Source organism: Eptatretus burgeri, chromosome 2 (genome assembly GCF_056783735.1).
Source record: "Eptatretus burgeri isolate ZD-2024b chromosome 2, Ebu_testis_v1, whole genome shotgun sequence".
Classification (NCBI taxonomy): domain Eukaryota; kingdom Metazoa; phylum Chordata; class Myxini; order Myxiniformes; family Myxinidae; genus Eptatretus; species Eptatretus burgeri.
In genome coordinates, this window is record NC_140962.1 from 3,825,471 (window position 1) to 3,841,075 (window position 15,605).

General features: G+C 43.7%; 1 protein-coding gene and 1 long non-coding RNA gene across 6 annotated transcripts in view; one reads left to right on the forward strand and one right to left on the reverse strand.

Moving 5' to 3' along the window:
• LOC147031281 (serine/threonine-protein kinase SIK3-like) overlaps positions 1–8,314 on the forward strand; it is a 234,846-nt gene extending 226,532 nt beyond the window's left edge. For all 3 annotated transcript variants that reach the window (XM_085861070.1, XM_085861050.1, XM_085861060.1), the window contains one exon: positions 4,970–8,314. In XM_085861070.1, coding sequence (XP_085717196.1) covers positions 4,970–4,986 — 17 coding nt within the window. In that variant the 3' untranslated portion in view covers positions 4,987–8,314. The remainder of the gene's footprint in view (positions 1–4,969) is intronic.
• LOC147031282 (uncharacterized) overlaps positions 1–15,605 on the reverse strand; it is a 90,397-nt gene that overhangs the window by 26,464 nt on the left and 48,328 nt on the right. The gene's annotated exons all lie outside the window — the stretch shown is intronic.

Consider the following 15,605-nt stretch of genomic DNA (forward strand, 5'->3'; position numbering starts at 1 on the left):
AGACCTCGTGTTTGACTGAAGGTGGCCAGACCTTCAGCTTCGAGTACGTCTAACCTGGCTGTATGATACACAACTGATTGCACTGGCTTTAAGCCATGGAATTATTTACCTTCCATTTTCTGTACCTGAGTGAGAGGAATACACCTAACAGCATTCCACCTAGTTTTGGTGGATGATTTAGATGAGATAATAAAGTTGTATATCTTCACTGCCTTTTTAGGTCATCTCTTCGAGCATGACCTAATAATATTGGTGTTGAGAGGAGAGGTGACGATCCGTCCGTCCGTCCGTTGCGAAAATGATGATTTTCAAATTCTATCTCCTCCGCCATTTCCCAAGCGATCTTGAATTTGATTGTGGCATATGAATCTATGGGACAATATCTAAATTTGGTCAGGCCGGATTTTCGATATTCGCTTTCGTGTCACGTGACTTCAAAGTTGGCAAAAAATGCGAAAATGACGATTTTCAAATTCTATCTCCTCCGCCATTTCCCAAGCGATCTTGAATTTGATTGTGGCATATGAATCTATGGGACAATATCTAAATTTGGTCAGGCCGGATTTTCGATATTCGCTTTCATTTTCGTGTCACATGACTTCAAAGTTTGCAAAAACTGCCCTACCTTCAGGAGGCTATATATTTTCTCGCAGAGATGACCGTCACTCCCGCACGGGTGTATTTTATTATCCGTATTGTTTTGATGGATCGCATTGTACACCACTCCTTCCCAATTCCATATCTAGGCGATGCGTGACGTCATCACCAGGCGCTGGAGGAAGGGAGCACAGTACTTAGTTTTTACTCTGTTTGTTTGTTTGTTTGTCCGGGGGATATCTCGGCCATCCTTTGAGCTCGGAAGCTGAAATTTGGGGACAAAAGTGAAGATGTGCTTTGGCAAAAATGGTATTTTTTAATATATGTTTTGATTAATCAATTGTTTACTTAATTATTATCGATTTATTAATTACTTATTTGTTTTCTTTCTTATATGGACAATACCTAAAGGCACCGTTTGAGCTTGGAAGCTAATATTTGGACTGTTGCCTCAAGTTTTCTTGAGGAGGTTTCAGAGATAGAGGTCCAAAGTTTTTCTGTTTTTCCAACATGGCTGCCACAACATGTAACATATGACATCATAATTATCATTAAAACATTCTACATGAGTAGTCACACCTATGTTGAAAATTTTGTCTCAGTCTGACAAGCGGTTGCGGAGAAAATCATGAAAGTTCTGTGCGGTGACCAAGTGATTTGACTACCACGGGCATTTTTAATTTATCTATTAATCATTTTATTCGATTAATTATTCATTTCTCAATTAACTACTTAATTTGCAAAAAGTTACAGATTCAGATGAAACAATGGTGGTTTTGGTATGCTTTTAGCCAATTGATTAAGAAATTAATTATTTTTTTGATTATTATTTATTTTAATTATGCAATTAATCAGTCAATTATTTTACACTGCTCCTTCCCAATTCCGTCTCCACATGCTGCCCGGGCGCCGAAGGCACCCCGGCGATGTCACGCGCTGGAGGATTTGTTATTTATTTATTTGGCATGGGGGCCATGTACTTTTATTAATTATGTGTACCTCCACTTGTTTTTTAATTTTTCACTCTTTGTTGCATGAAAATTTTGATTGGTCATTTTGTCATGACCAAATTGGTCACTATATTGTATTTCACAAAACACAATGTTCTTTATTCAGTAAATGTCCAATCAGTAATTCCGCATAGTCTGTCCCTCAGCTTATTGAAAGGATGAGTACAAGTGACACATGAGCACACCACAAAAGGTGACTGGCTCTTCGCTCGGCTCTGAGTTGCTCCATTATACAGGGTGGGGCATTTATATCTGACACATTTGCAATCTTTCGAGCCGGAAGCAGTCTTGCAATAACTAATTATTGTTTCGTTGTTTTACAGATAATACTTGAAAGTTTTTAATGATGGAGCACTTTAAATGCAACGAGCATTTATTTTTATTATTTAATTTTTTTTAATGCAATGAGCATTCCAATTTCACAAACAAGGTCATCATGACAGATGAGGCACACTTTGATTTGGCAGATTTAACTCCACCAAATTTATTCCTATGGGGATTTCTGAAGGGCAAAGTTTATAAGGAACATCCAACATCGATCGATGAATTGAAGGCAAACATCACTGCAACCATCCGCTCGATTGATCACGAGACATTGCTTGCGGTAATGAACAATATGATGATCCGCTGTGGTGAATGCATGAATTTGAAAGGGGCCCATTTGTCTGATGTCATTTTTAAGAAATAAAGAATCAAAATTGATTTTAAAAACTTGAAGTATGTGCCTATGTTGTATATAAATTTTATTTTATTTGGTTTAGAAACAAAAAAGTTACAAGGATAATAAAACCGTCAGATATAATATAAATGCCCCACCCTATATACACAGCTCAAGAACATTCCTGAAAGCCTCCACCCGTCTTGTAAACCACTTGTAAATACGAAATGGTTCAAAATCTAGTTAAGCAGCTAAAAACTGCTCATTACCACAAGAGAGCTCCATATCCGGAAGCAGGAATAATTTTCCTGAATACTCACGATCTACTACAAGCTGTAAAATGTAACTTCAACGTTAACACTTCTCACTTTTTTGCTCGACTCTACATTTACAATTAATGTCTTGCCTCAGCAAGCAACACAGTCAAATAATACATATAACTAGAAAGAGCAATCAGAGATTGCAGACCCTTGCCAGAACTTGTTTTGTGTGGTGCTTAGAATGTGGTTAAAATAAGTTCAATTCAAATCAAACGGAAGACCAAATAGGTACAATCCTGCATTGAAGTAATCCGAAGGAACCCAAACAAGCAAAAAGCAAAAAACAAAGATGAAATCATCAGGAGGAACCTGGATAGGATTCGCATTTCAGCTGCTGCTCCTCTACCCTCAAACCCGTCCAGCCACAGCTAAGTGAGCCTTTTTCAAAAAATATAAATAAAAAAAAGAACCCAAATCAAAAAAAGTAAATAATTCTGGCTGCCAGACCATATGTCCAATCAAGTTGAAATTTAAAACATGTATTCCCCATCACTACCAGATTATAATTTTGAAGTTTCATGTTGATCGATTCAGTGGTTCCAGAGAAAACATTATTTAATATTCTTCTTCAATCCAACATGGCTGCCAAACCATGTGACATCAATTATTCCTCAATACATTTGGACACCCAAGGCTTGGGAAACATTTGTGTGAAGTTTCCCCTCGATTTGTCCAGCCGTTCTGGAGAAGATTTTTTATAGGTTTTAGGGTAAATCCAATATGGCTGCAAAACCATGCGACCTTTGACATCATACGTGTGAACCTTTTGTTCCTCATGGATAGGCGGTCATACATGTAAAGTTTTGCCTCGATCTGTTCAGCCACCTCAGAGAAGATTTTGAAGGGTTTTTTTTTAACCATCTGGCTGCCAAATCATGTGAACGATGAGGTCATCAAAACTTTTTCTGTCATCCGAAGATGACCCTCAGAAATTTTCATACTGATCAGATGTAGTGTTCGACACATGCAATTATGGCGTCTTAACGAAGGCACCTATGACATCATAAAAAAATCACTTATTCCCCATGAGGAGTACTTGCCAAGTGCCAAGTTTCAATCTTTTCCTCGGTGCGGTTTCAGAGATAGAGGTCCAAAGTTTTTTTCATTTTTCCAACATGGCTGTCACACCACGTGACCGACGACGTTATAATTATAATTAAAACATTCCACATGAGTAGTCAGTTGCACCTATGGTGAAAATTTCTTCTCAATCTGACAAGCGGTTGCGGAGAAAAACACGAAAATTCTGTGCCGACAAACAAACAAACACAAATGAAAGATCACTTATGGAGTGACACTTGGCAAAATGGAACAGAACTCAGGAGACCGCAAACCTCCGCCAGGCTGAACAGTTTCGATTTTGTATCTCACTGATAGGTCGGATCACAATCCGAACCTGAACCCAAGTCGAATCTGCTTGTTCTGATCACCTAACCAACTCTTCCACCTCATTTTATCACAAATCATGCACAGCATTTCGAGATATCATGCTATGCATAGTTTTTGGCCCCATCTCTCAATGGTGAAGAATCACTTAATAAAATTAACGTATCCGGATCCGGATTCGAATCTTCACCAGAATTGAATCAATTAGTCCTTTTCACAAACCTAACGTGCCCACAAAGTTTCTGCAAAATCCGTCCACAACCTTTTAAGATATCATGCTATACATCGGTTTAGTCCTATCTCTCAATGGCGAAGAATCACTTTAAAAATTCTAGTAGTCAGATCCGGATCCAGATCTTCACCAAAATCCAATCAGTTCGTCCTTATTACACCTCAAACCTGTCCACCAAACTTTATCCAGATAAATCCACAACTTTTTGAGATATCCTGCACACAAACAGACAGAGAGGGGTGAAAACATAACCTCCTTCACCTTCAGTGATCGAGGTAATAAATAAAGTGATTCAGCATTAAAAATCCATTTTCAGGGTTTGTTTTGTTTGCTTTTGCCATTTTTCCTCGATTTTGAATTGCTGAGCAGATAATGAAAGCCATAAATATTTTCCATCTGACTTGGTTTAGTTATGATCAATTGAATATCAAGTGACCAAATTATGAACAATTATTTACAAATTCCTTCTGAACCTGCGGTTCCATACGATTGTCACTGGAATTCATCCTGATCTTCTACTGCAGCATCTTTTACTCTTGTCTTCTCCATCTCCTTACCCTTCACCATCTTATTTCGAATTTTGCTTCTCTGCTGCATTCCACCACACCAACTCTTTTCCTTATTTCCCCCTTTTTCCTTGTGTGCTTGTATGGAAGATGATGATCTGTCCACATAATGGGTTGGTCGATGTTTCTCGGATACAGTGATGGTTTGAAGTTTTCTACTGTTTGTTTAATTTTTACAATATCCTTATTTCTTCCTCTAGGAATGACGGTCTGCTAAGAACGCCTGCGTCATCAGCTTGCAACGTTTTTGGTGGTATGACGATTGAAAATGATGCAGCAATTTGACTGAGGTCTTAATGGGAGGATATCCTGAGAGTTAATGGTATAAGTAGAATGGTTAAAAGGGGATGAATAGGCAGGTTTGAAAATCAAGTTGTGGTCCTGCTTATGTCTGTTATACCAATCATAACAATCCAGTTTCCTCCCACAACCACATTGTATTTTTATTGTGCAATATAGATTTTCATTACACCTATTACTACTTTGTTTACTGACTCTATTTCATCTTTTCAATGGTCCCATCCCCATTTCCATTTCTTTTTATCTCATTTTTATCTTTATTCTTTCGGTGTGTGTGCGTGCGTGCGTGCGTGCGTGTGAGCTTCAAGTTTGACATGGACCTTTTACTGTCGAACGTGTACAAATAATTTTTAAATTTTGTGCAATGATATTGTCCACCGTGAGCAAGCTATAGAGGAAGTGACATCAATGCTGCTAGCATTCTGGGTAAAGCCAAGATAGTAGTTTTGGAATTAATGATTTTGTGTCATTTGGTCATGGGGTTCAACTGGCCTTGTCTCAAGATGATGTTGCTCTGTGGTCTTCAGGTCATCAAACCACTATCACTGAGCATAAGCTGCACTCAGCCATACTTTGACTTTAAAAATTAGTGAAACAAGTGGGGCTTGAAACCTTCACTGGGGGAAAAAAAACAACAAAACCAAAGCAGTGTAGTTTCAGCAATTCAAACATGTGACCTACCTTATCTGTTGGCCACTCTCCAAATGAGGGAGAAGAATCATTCAAACTTTTGCGAGTTTATTTTGACAAAGTTCACTTGGACTCTACATATTTGCCAACTGGTCCAAAAGGGCATCAAACAACTGAATATTGTTAAATGCTTTGGTTCACAGAAATGGGGCTCAACACTGCAAATTCTGCTGATGGCCTTTGGCGGCATGGTCCAGTCCACCCGAGATTATGCAGGGACTGTTTATGGCACAACATCTTCAACATTAAAGAATCCTTACCGATTACAGGTGCAAGGATTACAAATCTGCAGTAAAGCCATCACTCAAGTCCCGTATCCACTGTTCAAGTACTATGCGAAGAAATGCCCCTGCAGCGATCCAGACAAGGTTTCTGTATCCGGATGATGATCTTCAGCCATACCTTACTCTGGCCAGCTCACTCCAGGACAGTTGGCATGTGTTCACATGATCGACTTCGCTTCAGTTTAATCAAACATCAATATAATTCTCTTCCAAACACAGTTAAACTGAATTGTGCTCTTCCTGGTTATTCTCATACTTGTCCATGGCTCAGATCGGAAGCGACCTTATATCTTTGTGTGCCAAAATTGCGATACTCTTGTCTCGGTAAAATATTGGATGACCTTTCATCTTTCAGTGCAGAACCTTTTGTGATTCTGCATGCAGTGGTTTGGGTTTTAGATTCCACTTCGACTGATGTTCTTATATTATCTGATTCACTGAGCACCTCACAAGCCTTTCAGAATACAAAACACTCATCAATGCATATCATGGTCTGGGGACTCGACATTATCCTGGATCACTTTCAGACGACGAGTTCATGAGTTAACATGATGTGGGGACCAGCCAACATTGGACTGCTTGGAAATGAGATGGCTGAGAAACTGGCCAAGCAAGCTTGTTTCAAAGCAGACATGAACTTTCCATTGCCTGTATAATTTGGGGATCTCTTTGCCCTTGTCAAGAAATGCCTCGTGATATCATACTGAGCTGTGGTCCACTTCTCCTTCTGGCTTTTTGTTTTTATATAATTTGAACGTTAATCTTTGCCACATTGCTACAGGACTTTGCATGGATGTGGTGACCCAGAAAGTGTTGAAAACTATTTTATCTCCATTGCCACAACTTCACTGATACCAGAGTGCAGTTAAAGAACACACTGTCTGTGCTCCACTTACCTTGGACTTTGAAATCTCTGCTGATGAAAGATCAGATTATGCAGAAAAGTTTGGAGGTTCTCATTACTGTCTGGACACTTAGTTTAACTATCAGCTCTTCATGACGTCTCGTTAATTTTATCATTCTTTCTTGATAACGGATTTGACTGAAAATCATCCCGAAGGATGGGATCGGCCATAAAACGATAACGACAACAACAACATGGCATCTAACTGTCGCATGTGCTGTGGAATGGAGGCGTATCATTACGTTCCTTGTGAAAGAGAACATCAAACCAGTTGAATTCACAAGAGATTTTCTGCACAGTTTTGGTGATGCATGCCTTTCACCGACTTGGTATGCTTACATGGTTGAACAACGGCCATCAATTGGAGAGAGAGAGAGAGAGAGACAGAGACAGAGACAGAGACAGAGACCGAGAGACCGTGACCATTTTCCCACGTCCCAGCAACTGCTGTCACTCATCCTGTTGGTTTGCAACATGAAATGTCTTGACCAACTGATTATGACTAATTGCTGGATTATTGCACGTGAAATTGCAGAAGACCTTGACGTCATGATTTGAAATGTGGCCAAAAAAAAATAAAAACTTTAATTCTCATTTGAAATTCAATAAGCAAGTGCATTGTGGGTACCAAATGACCTCCGTTCTTCCAGACTTCAAGTTACCTTGGTTCCCCAGCAGACATGGTTTGGGAAATTCAAAAACGTTCTCCATACATTCTAGTCCTTGTGATTTTAATCTCTTTGGACAACTTCAAGAACATCTGGCTGGCATGAAGAATACAATTACGAAATATCAAAGCACTTGGCCTGAAACTGCTGTGAACCCGTCTCATAGTTTTATACACAGATAGCAAGCGACCACATCGACGGGACAGCTTGGCAATAACATGGGAAATAGGGGAAAGTTCATTCACATCCCTGGATTCTTTCATTTTCCACAATAAAAAGGTCCATGCTAACCCTGAACTACATGTATGTATGTATGTATGTATGTATGTATGTATGTATATGTGTGTATGTATGTATGTATATGTATGTATGTATGTATATGTGTGTATGGAGGTGTACATAACCCTCACTCACTCCCTTCATTTCTCTTCTCTCTTTTGCATAGCTTTAGATTGGGTTAGGATTTGAGCTTCTTAAGTTATTTTGGCCATAAAATTGCCACTTAACTCAATCCTTGTCATATCCTTTTATTCTCTCTCATAATGTACAGTATTGTTAGCATGAGTATTCTGGCTTCATCTTCATTGTGGTCCTTTTCTCTTTGTCTTTGTTATTTCTTTATTTTGCATTCAAAAACTTTGCCGCAGTGATTTTAAAGTGTTACATGTATATTTTTGAAACATGACTTCACTGAAACCACGGAATCTCTCGTCTCCTTTTGTACAACTAATCAAATTGCAGTAACCAACACCCTTTGTGTATCGGGAAGGCCCAGAAACAAAACGGCCACCTCGTCGATCCAGTGCCGACAGAAAGTCTGCAATTTTCGCTTTTTGTTGCCTTATAGCCGAAAATTAAATCAGACTTTTTCCACCATTCCTCACACATCGTCACCCACATCTTTGAAATGAAAAATAAATTATTCAAATTTCATAAAATTAATTTAAAATACAACACTAGAATATCTTGGTTGGATGTGTCCCTCCCCATTATAATCGGAATTGTAAATGAGCTCAGGTGTAACCAATCACCTTCAAAATCACACACCAAGTTAATTGGCCTCCACCTGTGTTAAATTGTAGTGATTCTGATAATTACCTCCACCACCAAAGGTGAAGGAGGTTATGATTTCACCCCTTTCTGTCTGTCTGTTTATGTGCAGGATATCTCAAAAAGTTGTGGACAGGTTGCGTGTGTGACGAGGGTGAACTGATTAGATGTTGGTGAAGATCCGGATCCGAATCCGACTACGAGAAATTTTTTCATCATTCTTCACCGTTGAGAGATGGGGCCAAAAATGATAGAAAGCACAATATCTCAACAAGTTGTGAACGGATTCAGGCGAAACTTGGACATATTGTGTGTGTGACAAGGAAGAATTGATTCAATTTTGGTGAAGATCTGAATCTGTATCTGATCATTCTTAAGTGCTTCTTCACCATTGACAGATAGAGCCAAAAACGATAAGTAGCATGATATCTCAAAGACGTTGTGGATGGATTCGGACGAAACTTGGTGGAGAGGTTGGGTGTGTGGCAAAGACGAATTGATTAGATTTTGGTGAAGATACAAATCTGGATCTGCATATGGAAATTATTTAACTTTTAAAGTGATTCGTCACCATTGAGAGATGGGGCCAAAAACGATATAGTGCTGTATAGCATGATATTTCAAAAATGTAATGGGCCCGACATGTTCTCATGGATCATGCATTGCGTGGCGGAGGTATGCGGTCCACCGAGTGCCCTTCTAGTTTCATGTATGTGATATTTTTATTGAGCACTTGACTGTTTCTGAGATGAACTCATTGCACAATAATGTGGGAATTAAAAAGGCACACACTTTCCAAGATCGCTGTGTTTGTTAACGCAACATGATCCACAGGTCAGTCAGGGCTGTAATTCTCATCCTCCTCCTCCTCCTCCTCCTCCTCCTTCGTATGCCACACAAGGCTGCGAGTAGCATCATTGGCTGAGGGTGTGGCTGTGCCACTGATGAAATGCCCTTATTATCAGTCCGCTGGTACTCATTTTGCCGACCTCGAAAGGATGATAGGCTGAGTCAACCCCACCTCGTGTTAATTAAACGAAAACCAGCGGGTTGGAACTCAGGACCCTAAGATCTTAAGCCAGCCACATTAACTGTTTAGCCAACATCAGGTTTACCAACAATATGCTTATAGATTTTGATTGTTGGTTTAAACAGAATTTGCATATTGGGTCACTGAATTGGTTCACCAGAGTACCCACACTCTGGGTAGGTGGAGAGATTGCACATTACTTGCTGAAAAAAGTGAAAGTTTGTATTTTGCAAGAAGACTATAGATGTTTTTGTACTGTGAGTCTAAAGGGGTCTAAATGTTTATCTGTCTCAAGGCTCTAAAATGTCTCAGGGTGTAAAGGGTCTAAGTGGTCCAAAGGGTCTAACTCTTTAAGAGGACCAAAGGTTTAAGGGGTGTAAAGGGCATTTCCAATTGTAGTTTGGGTCGAAGGAGTTTTGAAGGGTCTGAAGTGGTTTAAGTGGTCAAAAGGATCCAGCGTGTCCAAGGGGTCTAAAGGTTGAAAGGGGTCTAAACTCGAAAGGGTGTGTTGCAATAGTAGAAAGGAGTCTTGTAGGGTCGAAGAAGTCTAAAGAGGGTCTGAAGGTCTCAGGTTTGAGTGGTCCAAGGCGTCTTGAAAGGTCTGAAAGTGTATGAAATAATCGATGGGTCTGAAGGGTGTAAAAAGGTCGAGGGGGTCTTGAATGGTCCAAAATGGGGTTGAAGCGTGTAAATGGCTCGAAAAGGTACGTTCGATGAGTACGTAATTAATCGATGTAGTTATGCTCCAAAAATACGTAATTAATAGACGTATTCACGTTCAAACAGTACGTAATGGGGGCTTCGCTTCAACAAAGATTCACCATCTGCCTGTATTTTTCAAGTATATATATATATATATATATATGAAATTAAATGAGTCATGGATGTAGCTTCTGGATGATCTTTATATGGTGATGAGCTTTCAGTCAAATAAGCCTTCTTCAACGAGAGACCTTTACCTTTGACCTATTGAGCTCAAAACAATGGGCTTCCAGCTTGTGACTACCTCTACCAAGTGATTAAATTTTATGAAGGTCAGAGTAAAATTGCGAAATGTAGGTGATTGGCAAACACAAACAAACTAACAGACCAGACCAGACCAGACCACCCAATATACTTGCGAATCTTCCATTTCACAAGGAACAAACAGTCAAACAGGAGAGAATACAAAACCTCCGTCCACCTCCGGTGGAGGAGGTAAGAATTTGGAATTGGAAGAGTTGAAAGAAGAATGGTGAAATAAGTTTCAAAGAGGAATTGAGAGATGAATGCTGAAGAAGTTGAAAAGGAGCACACATTCTTTTGCATCACCTGAATTCTGGTTGCATCATTTCTGGATTATACTTGGAAGAGGGGTGGGCAATCGAAATGCCATGCACATTCGTGTCTTTTAAAATTGCCGACATTGAATTTAAATAAAATTTATGGGCCGAAAGAAAACACAATGATTCCTTGGAATTATTGTGGTTACTTACAAGTTCACCCTCCCATCTACTTCCTCAACCATCAATCCTCTTGAAGAAGTTCAGTCACTGAAACGTTAAGGGGCCTCGCTGTTGTGTTCTCCACGTCTAGTTTGTGTGCCAGTGCTTGAACAATTGCCAATGCTGTCTTATTTTCGTTCAAACTTTGGGACGAGTTGAAAACTATCGATATTGGTTTTCTACCTGGGCAATGCCATTTCAGGATTAATGCAAGATCAGCCGCTCGAGAGGCCTTCGCAGATAATAACTTTTCTTCAGGTTTCCTGAACTATGTGGGGTTATAGCATTTTCATACTTTGATTCAATTTTCCCTTCAACGGTATCAGTGGCGATAAATGTTGTAACTTGAGGAACATCGAGCAAGCATAATTTGCTTGGCTTCAACTTGTCCAGAACACAAACAGAATTTTGTCTTCTCTGTCAAGCAGCCACCTGTGTTGCATGGAATCCCCTTTTTTCAGCAAGTGTCTCAGCCGCCATGTCGATGTTGGGACAGGATTGAAGTGCACAAATCTTCCATGTCGGAGTTTGTCTTCATGTTAATGGTGCTCGGTCTGATCTCCACCAATGCTCGATCGACCTTGTATATTATTGTCATCGTTGAGAACGTGACCAGCTGCAGATAACCGATCGATTTACCTTCAATCTTGTTTTCAGTTGAAGTGCACAACCCAATCCAATATGCTTTGGTTTCCACTTCGAGCCTGCACTAACATTTGAAAATAATGTCTTGCACAATACCGAGGACTTTTGTTTGCACATCTCCCTCTTCATCTGGGATTGCAACATTATTTTGGTCAACGAGGTTCTGCCTTCAGAACCCCAGGACAGAAACGAGTCCGGATTGTCAGAGAAGCACACAATTGTATCGTTGTCACTCACGCTGAAGTCTCAGTGATGGTGGACCAAAAAATTGAAACACCAGGGGACACGGGCCGTGCAACATATATGCAAAGAATATGGACGCCACACGTACGTGACCGACTTATGAAATATGCAGATCTCTTGCTGGAAGTCGTGTGCGCGTGTGTGCTGATGTATTGTGCATATACAGGTATACCTCGAGGTAAGTTGCCCCGATTTACATTGATTCGAAGTTGTCGTCAATCAATATGTACCCAGGCTTGGAATTACGTCTCTTTGTATTAAAGTTACATCGTTCGAGCCACGTGCTTTCTCTTTTTCAATCTCCAATTTTTCTGAACCGCCCAGTCTCACTCTGAGACGTTGAGATTGCTAATGTTATGAAGCTCGCAGGCACACGCACAGCCACACGTGGTTTGCCATTTCAAGACATGTCTGCATTGAAGTGCGATGGAAGTTTTGTACAGTGAGTGCGACATCACCCTTCCATGACGACACGGCAAACCATGCTGCTGTGTGTGGGCCGGAAACCTTCATACAGTGTTGCCAGATTTGAAAGGTGGAAATTTCATGTTGGAAGCTCAAAATTATCCACCATCATCAAATTTTTGCAAAATGACAATTTTCCCGACCAATTTTATTTAACCTCCGTCACACTTCAATGACGACATGTCACTGACAAACCGTGCGTGGCTGTGCCGTGCCTGTGCGCGTGCCGGCAAAGACAAGCTTCATGGATGGAAGAACATTACTGCATTCTGTGACCGTGCTCTTGTCGGGTTGTACCTGTACCTGTCCTGCAGGGAATGTTCCATTGTGGAATGTAAATTTAGACCGATAAGACGGCACCGCAGTCGAACACTATGCCGCCATGGCCATTGTTCATACTGTATTAATTGTTTTTTATTGTCCACATAAATCATGGAAATTTTCGTCTTCATCCTCATCCTCGTTATTGTCACCTTCGTCATCGTCGCCCTCCTTATCATCTCGTTATCATAGCCATCCTCCTCGTCATCGTCCGAGGGTGGCGTCCTCGTTATCGTCGTCGTTGTCCTCGTCGTCACCCTCGTCCGAGTCGGCGGCATCCTCGTCATCCTCGTCCTCATCCTCCTCCTCCTCCTCTCTCCCCTCCCCCCCCTCTTTCCGTCCCCCCTTCTCTCTCCTCCTCCTCATCCTCGTCACACTCGTCATCATCATCCTCCTCCTCTCCCCTCTGCTCGTCGGCCTCCTTGTCCCCCTCCACCCACCCTCCTACTCCTCTGTCCCCTCCACCCTCCTCTCTGTCATCCTCGTCCTCGTCGTCCTGCCGCCCTCCTCTCTCCTCCCCCTCCTCTCCCCTCCCCTCCTCCTCTCACCTCCCCTCCCCCTCCTCTCCCCTCATCCTCATCTTCCTCCTCCCCCTCCTCCTCTCCCCTCCTTGTCCCCGTCCTCCTCCTCATCGTTCTCCTCCTTGTCCTCCTCATCCTCCTCCCAGTCCTCCTCCTCCTCTCTCCCCTCAAATCAATATCCTCCTCATCCTCTCATCGTCATTCTCCTTGTCCTCCTCCTCCCACCCCTCCTTTCTCTCCACTACTCGTCCTCGTCTTCCTCCTCCCCGTCCTCGATCTCATCCTCTTCCTCCTCCTTTTCCCGCCCTCTTCCTCTCTCTCCTCCCAACTCCTCCTTGTCCTCGTCATCCTCGTCGTCGTCCTCCTCCTCTCTTTCTCCTCCTCATCCTCATCCTTGTCATCCTCTTCCTCCCCGTCGTCCTCATCCACCTCATCCTCTCTCCCCTCGTACTCCTCCTCCTCCACCTCCCCAGACCTCCTTTATGCCCTCCCCCACCCTTGTCACCCTCCTCTCTCCCCCTCCTCTCCCCCTCCTCCTCTCCCCCCTCTCCCCTCCTCCCCTCTCCCCTCCCTCCTCTCACCTCCCCTCCTCTCCCCTCCTCATCCTCATCTTCCTCCTCCCCCTCCTCCTCCTCTCCCCTCCTTGTCCCCGTGCTCCTCCTCGTCCCCGTGCTCCTCCTCGTCCTCATCATTCTCCTCCTTGTCCTCCTCATCCTCCTCCCAGTCCTCCTCCTCCTCCTCTCTCCCCTCAAATCAATATCCTCCTCATCCTCTCATCGTTGTTCTCCTTGTCCTCCTCCTCCCACCCCTCCTTGACCTCATCCTCGTCGTAGTCCCCCTCGTCCTTCTCATCCTCCTCCTCTCCCCCCATCCTCTCTCCCCTCCTTGTCCTCGTCATCCTCCTCATCATCGTCCTGCTGCCCTCCTCTCCCCTCCCCCTCCTATCTCTCCCCTCATCTTCCTCCTCCTCCTCTGCTCATCCTCATCATCCTCCTCTCCTCTCTCTCTCTCTCTCCCCCCTCCTCATCCTCCTCTCATCGTTCTCCTCATCCTCTTCCTCCCCATCTTCTCCTCCTCTCTCCCCTCTCCTCCTCATCTCATCGTCATTCTCCTTGTCCTCCTCCTCCTACCCTCCTCTCTCCCTCCTTGTCCTCATCCTCATCGTAGTAATCCTCGTCTCATCGTTCTCGTCCTTCTCATCCTCCTCCTCTCTCTCTCCCTGTCATCCTCCTCCTCCGAGTCCTGCTGCCCTCCTCTCTCTCCCCTCATCATCCTCCTCTCTCTCCCCCTCTTCATCCTCCTCTCTCTCCCCCTTTTCATCCTCCTCTCTCTCCCCCTCTTCATCCTCCTCTCTCTCCCCCTCCTCTCTCTCCCCTCCTCCTTCTCTTCCTCTCTCCCCTCACCCTCGTCGTCTGCTCTGCTCATCCTCATCATTGTCCTCTTCTCTCTCTCCCCTCCTCGTCCTCATCCTCTCATCATTCTCCTCCTTGTTCTCCTCATCCTCTTGCTCCCCGTCCGCCTCCTCCTCTCTCCCCCTCCTCATCCTCCTTGCTCTCCACTTCTCGTCCTCGTCTTCCTCCTCCCCGTCCTCGATCTCATCCTCTTCCCGCCCTCCTCCTCCTAGCTCCTCCTTGTCCTCGTCATCCTCGTCGTCGTCCTCCTCCTCTCTTTCCCCTCCTCATCCTCATCATCCTCTTCCTCCCCGTCGTCCTCATCCACCTCATCCTCTCACTCGTACTCCTCCTCCTCCACCTCCCTCGTCCTCCTTTATGCCCTCCCCCACCCTTGTCACCCTCCTCCCCCCTCCTCCTCTCTCCCCCTCCTCTCCCTCCTCCCCCTCTCCCTCCTCCCCCTCCCCTCCCTCCTCCCCCTCCCCTCCCTCCTCCCCTCTCCCCCTCCCTCCTCCCCTCTCCCCTCCCTCCTCCCTCCTCCCCTCTCCCCCTCCCCCTCCCTCCTCCCGTCTCACCTCCCCTCCCCCTCCCGTCTCACCTCCCTCCCCCTCCGTCTCACCTCCCCTCCCTCCTAACCTCCCCTCCCCCTCCTCCCCTCTCACCTCCCCTCCCCCTCCTCTCCCATCCTCCCCTCCTCCCCCTCTCCCTCCCTCCTCCCTCTCCCCTCCTCTCCCCTCCTCTCCCCTCCTCTCCCCTCCTATCCCCTCCTCTCCCCTCCTCTCCCCTCCTCTCCCCTCCTCATCCTCCTCCTCTCCCCTCCTCTCCTCCTCTCCCTTCCTT